This window comes from Cyprinodon variegatus, unplaced genomic scaffold (assembly GCF_000732505.1).
Source record: "Cyprinodon variegatus isolate N-32 unplaced genomic scaffold, C_variegatus-1.0 Scaffold1752, whole genome shotgun sequence".
Lineage (NCBI taxonomy): Eukaryota > Metazoa > Chordata > Actinopteri > Cyprinodontiformes > Cyprinodontidae > Cyprinodon > Cyprinodon variegatus.
In genome coordinates, this window is record NW_015152205.1 from 42,999 (window position 1) to 51,286 (window position 8,288).

General features: G+C 36.0%; 1 protein-coding gene across 1 annotated transcript; it reads right to left on the bottom strand.

Moving 5' to 3' along the window:
- Positions 1 to 3,045: 3,045 nt before the first annotated feature.
- Positions 3,046 to 8,129, bottom strand: LOC107104460 (proline-rich nuclear receptor coactivator 1-like). Its single transcript, XM_015404457.1, has 2 exons — positions 7,544 to 8,129; positions 3,046 to 5,080 (listed from the first exon to the last, which is right to left on the bottom strand). Exons 1-2 carry the CDS (start codon positions 7,841 to 7,843, stop codon positions 4,691 to 4,693), a joined length of 690 nt encoding a protein of 229 aa, XP_015259943.1. The 5' UTR covers positions 7,844 to 8,129; the 3' UTR covers positions 3,046 to 4,690.
- Between the last annotated feature and the right edge of the window lie 159 nt (positions 8,130 to 8,288).

Consider the following 8,288-nt stretch of genomic DNA (forward strand, 5'->3'; position numbering starts at 1 on the left):
CATCAGTAGGCAATGCAGGTGAAGTGTCTTTCCCAAGGACACATCACTGAAAGCCAGAGCCAGGGCTTCAACCGTCAACCTTTCGATTTCAGGGCAAACTCCTACACCCAACGCCACTGTCGCCCTTATATTTAGTAAAAAGCCACATCCTGAGTAAGGAGATAATTTCCTTATTAGCCTTATTTCCTTACCCAGTACTGAGAACAAAAAGTTATTTTTGTCTTTCAACAAAGTTGGAACCCTAGACCTCAGGTTGTTCTCATTTCCTTAGAAAACTTTCAAACAATCTGACTAATAATTAAACTTTATTAATCTCACATTGGAGAAATGCACCTCTGCATTTAACCTATCCCGTTGGGGAGCAGTTGGCTGCCATTGTGCAGCACCAAGGGAGCAGTGTTTGCGGTTAAGGGTCTTTGATCAGTAGCTATCTCTGTGGTAGTGAGGCTTGAACCTCTGGATTCCAAGCTCTATGCTCTAACCACTAGGCACTAGGACTGTATGATCTGGTTGCCTGGTAAAGTGCCTTGAGATGACATGGGTTGGGAATTGGCGCCATGGAAGAAACTGGATTGGTATGAACTGAATTCCCATTAAGCCTGAGAGCACTCAGTCCATCTGGCAGTGAGGTAGTAAGGTCAAGGATCAGCAAGGTGAGCTTCCAAGAACTCAGTGCTTGTATAAACAATTGGCAACACACCTGTGCTTGATTGGACCAAGCCACAATTAAACAGGTAGAAAAACAACAAAGTCTTAACAGAGAAACAAGAATAAAATTATTAATCCAATTTACAAAATCATCTACATAATGAAAGAGTGGCAATATAAACAGTATAATACAAGATAACTTGAAAAGTTACTTTAAAGAAAAGCAAACAAAGCATTACTCCAAAGAAAAACCCTCTAAATGGTAGAACCCAGCAAGGTGATCAATGACATCATATGGCCAATTTAGCAGAAAATACTGGGAAAAAATACTATGAATATACTTTGAAACCTATCAAGTTCAACCAATAATCCAGAAGTAGTGGCTTTAACCTAAACATGTAATTAGATGGAAACTTCAACATAATGATAACACAAACAAACCCGGGATAATAAGTGAAGCAAAGTTGCAAACTAATGTTTAAAGTTAAGCATTATAAATCAGAGATAAGAATAAAAGACAAGTGGTGAACACAAACTGAACCACTTTGTCACACTGGCTTCTAAAAGTACCACCTCCTCCCCTTTTCCTGACAACTATTTTCATTAATTTCTTTATGACATAACATAAAACCAGATAATAAACAGCTAAACTGAAAATAAAAGATGGGTCTAAGAACCGAAGGCCAACATGTCCACGGCACAAATAGTATCACAACATAACTTCAAGTGATTTAGGAAAGTAGATTCAAAAATATCCAACATATAAACACCTGGACTACATTAAACTAAGTAGACTGTTGGTTCTCCTGGAAACTGAATTATTAACATGGAGAAAACAAAACACAGCAGTTTCACTTCCAGAGACCGTAAATAAAGATCTAATTAAAAGATGTTTCAAGTGTTAGAAAATTGATCAAATAATTTTGAAGTTTCATTGAAAAAATAAGGAATATTTTGCATGTTGTTTTGTTTTTCTTAGGGAGCAACAGGACAGCTCCTGGGGATAAGCGTTTTTCTCAATGATCAAGCAGTTTTGGGGATTCTAATCGGGGAACTATCAGGCCCCACCCTGACGGGAATTAACCACATACCCTTGTTTTTCAGGGTTCCGATTCCTCATGGACATCTGTCTGTTGAAACTTAGATGAAACAGCTTAACCATTCGTTCATCCTGGTTTAACATATTAAGGACGATAAAAAAAATGATAAGCCGTTCTTTAAAAATACGTTTTATTTAAAAGCCTGTTTATTTATGCTAGACTATAGTTTTCTGTGTTTGCAGCATATTTCAAACCTATAATTTAACACAGCAAGAATAATGAGGAAAGAAGGAGAAACTACCATGTTGAAACCACATAGCTGTATCTGCTGTCCACGATTTAAAATATAAGATAACCATTATTATCTGAAATGAGCACTAAACATTAGTGAACATTTCTATCCCCAAATTAAACGACAATCTCATTATTAGATGCAATATTCTCTTCAGATTGCAGATTTGTTCTGTACAGTTTTCTTTGTCTAGCTTAACATTAGTACAAGAAAAATGCTAAAAGGAGGAAGTGCAGTCCTATGACATCAAACAACTGCCAGATCCTGAACAATCAGTGGAAGGGGGGAAAAAAAAGGAAATGAGTTTGGCAGGTAATACCAGCTAAAATGTATAAAATAGGCTTGAAATCCTAAAAACCCCTGATCCGTTGAGCAATTGGACTTAAATACAATCTTAAGAATTTAGGAGCCAAATCAAACTACCTACAAAAAAAAACTTTAAAGTTGTCACCCATTTCCACACCTTTATTTTTTTTTTTTACATAAAAACAATTATAAAATATATGCACCATTAGCTACAGGGCTTACTTTGGGGTCATTAAAGTGAAACCTGCTATAGAAAAGCAGGTCAACCTCATGGACATGATCAGATTCAAAAGAAAATAATTCAACAAGACAGGAAAACTGGGGCAGTAAACTAAAATCAAGCGAACGCCTAAGCAGGGAGTGCAGTTCAGCATTGTGTCCACTAGATGGTGCCAAATGATCTGAAATTCACTTTCCTGATCTCTGAAGATTTTCTCAGTAAAGTAAAACTTGTTTTTAACTTGTCAGGAAGTGTCTGGTCATGCTTAGTTAGTTACAGGAACATCTCTAGATATTTGAGTTTTTAGCTTCAAGGTTGTTTGGTTTTAAAAACAATGTAAAATTTGGCTAAAATATGAAAGTTTCCCGTTTCTTTTTGATAAGGAAATGAAAATTAAAAATTAAAATTAAAAAACACTTAAATTGCACAAAAACAAAAAAGAATAAACTAATATTATGGTTGAAGGTTTGTTTTGTTTACATCAATAATAAAGCAAAGCAATGATGACTTGCAATGACGATAGACACATCATAGGGGGTAACCAATTATTTTATTATCAATTTCATATCAAATTTATGTTTCATAAAACTTTTCTTTCTCAAATTGTGCCATGAAGGATATTACTGGAATGAAATGACCGAGCACTGCAATAAAATGTAAAGTTTGCTACATTAGTACAATTTTCCATTAAACAACTTCACAGATAAACAGAAACCAGCAGCTGCCTGCCTCCACCATCAAAACAACCATAAGAAAAATAAACAGAAAAAGAAATACTCATGGTAGATAATAGGATGAAAAGATCGGTGGAAAACACAAGTACTCTCAGTAAACATTAATGCACATTCTAGTGGAGAGTAAGGAAGATAAGTTAAAAAAAAGTCCCCTATCAGAGCAAAAACCAGACTGTAAACACAAAAAGCTAGAATAGTAAAAAAGAAAATAAAAGGTTTAAGATCAATTTTCTTCCAATGAAGCTGTGCTGCTTTTTGATTTTTCACTCAAATGCTTTATGTTAATATCAGGCCATTAAATGCCAGAAATTTAAAAGCAATTAGACTTATGTTAAATGTGTAAAATACTGTGATTTAAAATGCAGTCAATGGAAAATAAACCTTTTTAAAAAGCCAAAATAAGGGATTTTTATAATCAAACGCCTTGTTTCTGTCAGTTATCCAAAATAAGCATATTTTTCTTTTAAATTGAAAACTTAATATCAATAGTAAAGCCTGTATGACACTTATATAACTTACAGCAAGGGAAAAAAACATTTCTAGCTTTATGTGAAAACAACCTAAATTTAGTGCAAAACAAATTTAACAAGCACTTTGTGAGAATGCTGGAGTTTCAGTTTCTTCAGCTGCAGTGAGACGTTTTCCATGATCGTTTTTTCAGTTCACTGAGAGTCCAAAAGCCTCCATGCTTCAGTCTCAGATTCAACTCACTGTCCTTTGGACTAGGAGTCAGAGAAAGGAACAAATAAAAAGAGAAACCTTCAGCTATCAGCTCACATTTGGCTATGGCTTTTTTTTTTTACGGCTGCCATCAGAGCCACGTTTCAAAGTAACCAGTCAGGAGGTGGAAGTCGGCTGGTGATCAAAGTTTCCTCTCCTTCCTCTTCTTCGTTTTCAGTGCAAATCCATTAAAAATAAAAGTCTCTCAGAGCCATCCTGTCTCACGCTGAAGGAGCTATAAAAGTGCTTCGGTTCGCAGGGGACGTTTTTTTGCATTTCAGAAACTCAATAAAACAAGAATCTCAGTTAAAAGAGGAAAATAGACAACATACATTATGTACATTTTACATAAGCTCTTTTAAAAGTCCAACATGGCTGCCTTTTTAAGGTGGACCAAAGTGCTGTTGCTTTGCATCGTGTAAATGAAACGGTGGCTGTGCTGCTGCTAAAAAATAACCAACAAAAAAAATATATACACTTTCCTAAGAAATTCAGTAACAAAAACACAGCTCCTCTGACGGACCCCGACATACATGGCATGTCAGGAAGTCCTCAAACAGCAACACTGAGGTGTTTAAACATGCAGGCAGCACGTCTGTAAAATGGAAAACTGTACCAGAGCAGGAAACTTCTCCATAAATATTGCAGTGATTAAGGCCAAACTGGGTTCATCTAATTTCTAGAATTTAAACCTCATTCTTTGCTCCAATTAGAATCTTCTTATTGATGTTTAATCCTGAACTTTTAGCAGCGATTTCAGGTGAATGGTAATTTGCTCCCTGCTTTGGTTGATCTGCTGCGGCTCTTTTACTCCCACCCAGTGGCTGGGAGGTTTGGGTAAGACACTGGGTGATGGCGGCTCGCTGAACTTGGCTCCAGCGTAGATCTTTTCACAATCTTGGAGGTAATCTGCGTCGGCAGAGGGACTGGCCGGGATCGTCATGTTGTTTGAGACGTTGAGGGGCTTCTTAGGAGTGCGGTTGTCGTGCTTTTTTGCGGAGGGGGAGCCGGCGGGCGACTGGCTCTGCTTGGGTTTGTGGCTCCTGGTGTTCACATTGTGTGGGATTTGATCATGTCTGGGGAGATGTCTGGGAGGCTGAACAGATTTAGACTTCAGCACCTGGAAAACAAAAGATTAAATACTATTAATTAAACTGTAATAAACACAAACCTCTTTACCCCATTTAAAGAAAAAAAATTATCTTACTGCCCAATTAGAATTTCGTATATCACCTATAAACAACATTTTACATAAAATCAGAACACCTAAATTCAATATTTATTGCTTTAGGTTTTTAAAATCTATATTTTTTTATAGTATTTCCTGAAACTATAACCATAAATTCCCTCACCTGACGTTTAATTTGTACATATTACTATATCGTTTGTTTAATTAAGTGTTTCTTAAACTTAAAATTAAATAAACTCTATAAATAAAGTTTCATTAAGCCTTTACAAACGACAGTCACTGTTTTTAATTTCAACCAAAAGATAATTCCCAGTATATCAGTTAAGACTTCTGGCTTTATTTTATCAAATGCATTAATCAAACCCGAGTGTTTTCTGTCCATTTGATGTTTTTTTTTTTTCCCTACTTTCTCTTCACTTCTGATCTAAGTGCATTCATGCATGCATCAGATCTGCAGGGGTAAATAAACATCACCTCTTTTGTTTCCAACACAAACTAAAGTTTGATTTCAACAACCGTTGGGATCAAATTTTATGATCCATCAGCTCTGATGTTCAGTACTAACGGCTTCTACCCACGTTCCGTTGTGTTGCTCATGTACTCTAGTTTCTGAGTCATCGTACTGACAGCAACCGTTTGCTCAAACTTTGGACACTTTTATTGCAGCTTCAACCATGCAATTCTCTTCAGATCATGTACAGACATGCCTGCAAATGAAAGCTTTAAGCAACACATTGCTAAGCAAAATAAATAAACATCAGTCGTTTCTTTAGACTCATGTAGTACTCATTGATTTTCTATTCAATCAAAATGAAATTTTAGAGTTGGGTAATATTTAGTGTCAGGGAAGCAGAACTGGAGCTGAACAGGATGAGTGGTTGAGGAGGAAACTTTTCGTTGTAAAATCATCCTTTAACGGTTTTCTGTTTAATCAGGGTTTGATTTTAAACACTCATTTCAAAATAGGTCGGCATTTTAATTACAATAGATAAATGTAAATCCATAAAATAAAAAATTGTCAAAAACAATGACAGGTTTTCCACCAAGTTGCTGTTTTGATCCTGCAGCTCTTTGTGATGATATAAGAGCTGCTGGGTAGAAACTGGAGCAGAATGAATCGGTACTATAAGACTAAATGATTCTTATGTTTTGTTTATCAAAATTACATTTTTGTAAAATGGAGATTTCTTTCAATAATCCACTTCTTGGACTTCCATAGTTTAGAGTGAGATCAGTTTGCTACTTTTTGTTTTTAGATTTGTACCGATTACTGGTGAGCCAACTCATTGTGTGAAGCCACTATCTTCAAATATATAGTGTTATATTTACATTGTTTGTTGTGAGAAATTATGTTTCTGCTTCAATTCCATTGCCCCTAAAATAAAAGGTCTCCTCCAGGAGGAGATGACTAAAAAACAAGCTAGTTCTTGGAAGCAATATTTCTCATTTAGTCTGATGATATATAGGTGAGAAAAATTATTGATTAATATGATTTAGTGGGAAAACAAGTCAGAGATTAGCTCTTTAAGCCAAATTGTGCTTAAGTGTAAAAAAAAAAATAAAAAAATAAAAATGCCAAAGACAATTTTAAATCACGGAAGTGAAAAAACTATCCTGTAATGTATTTATTCCTTTTAGATCACTATATTTTTCTGAACCCTAGTGTATATTTAGTGACATTGTAAGTAAAAAGTCAAATACGTGGGCATTTCTGTGTTTGAATCAAATTATTGAAGTCAGTTTAAAAAGAATTTGAAAGACTGAATTACATTACCAAGAAAATATATAAAAATAATGTAGAACTTTCAACATAAAACTGATTTTAAAGCAATAATTAGTAAATACATTTGAAGATCATGAAGGCACCAAGAAATGTAAATATAACTAATAGACTACTATAAATTATGAAGAATATTTAAAATGTATTTTTTTCCTATTTTATATGAACTATGCTCTTATTTTATGGTGTTTTAAAATATGTCACTAACTTTATCTAATTATAGGCCAGCTGATTGCTTGTGTTACACCCTTTAACTACAGTGACGCATTTCTCCTTTTGTCTGGCAGACAGACCTGTTTATTGTCTTATTGCAATCATCAGCTTAGTTGAAGTTAAAAAAAGAAGTAGGACTGGGAATTTCACTTATTTCTGCATCACAATTGCTGTAAATGCGTCAGTGAAATAGCCTGGGGCACAAACTGTAGTTTCAACAAGGCTCATTTACATCATGGATGCAGGCATAATGAAATGCAATAGATTACATAATAAATTAAACATAAAATACTATATAGTTACACTTCTTTGACATTAGAAGTAGTCATTTATAAGCAGAAACATGTTTAAGTTTGTGAGCAGGTTTGAGGCCTGTAGTGGACTTATTTCCTTATTCTTACCTCCTTCTTGGCTCCCTGTCGGACATGATGGTGGTTCAGCACCGCCTGGTTCCCTCCAGGCAGGTGAGCCGCGGACTGAGCCGAGGTTCTGTACCCTGAGGAGGCCGTCAGGGTGTTGTTGTTGTGGTCCGACAGCCGGATGTTCGGGCAGTGTCTCGGGGCTTTCTGGTGATGGTGCACCGACTTCCTCCCTCCCTTCTTCAGCAGCGCCTGCTTCGTTTTACAGCTCTGTATCGGGTTGTTGTTTTCGACATTTCCGATATTGGCTGGGTCACCGTTCGCAATAGTTCCGTCCAACATGTTTTTGGAGTGATGAAAACATAAAACAGGCGGTAAAACACCCGATGTGGCAGAGTTGTTTTAGCTAACAACGTCACAGGCTAACAGCGAGCTAACAACTTGCCAAGTAGCTAACGACACTTTTTCTGTGAGGTGTCGTCGAGCGGAGGATACAAAAACAACTTGTGTTCGTGAAAGTGATAAAATATCTGCGTTTCTGACTAAAGCTACAGTTAAAACGTCGTCCTAAGACTCGGGTCAGTGCTAATCTGAGCTGAAAAACCAGAAGTAGCTTTTATATGGCCTAGTCACATGACTTCCTGTACTGGCTTTTCAAAATAAAGGTAGCTACTGTCGTTGGTAAACACTTCAGAAATATCTATCTATCTATCTATCTATCTATCTATCTATCTATCTATCTATCTATCTATCTATCTATCTTGAACCTAAATACTAGGCCTATTAG

What these genes read in the sequence shown, in the direction of transcription:
- LOC107104460 (XM_015404457.1), bottom strand. Translation starts at nt 7,843, where the DNA reads ATGTTGGACGGAACTATTGCGAACGGTGACCCAGCCAATATCGGAAAT. An exon ending in GACAGGGAGCCAAGAAGGAG is followed by an intron (nt 5,081 to 7,543) that starts GTAAGAATAAGG and finishes TTTGTTTTCCAG; the next exon opens with GTGCTGAAGTCTAAATCTGT.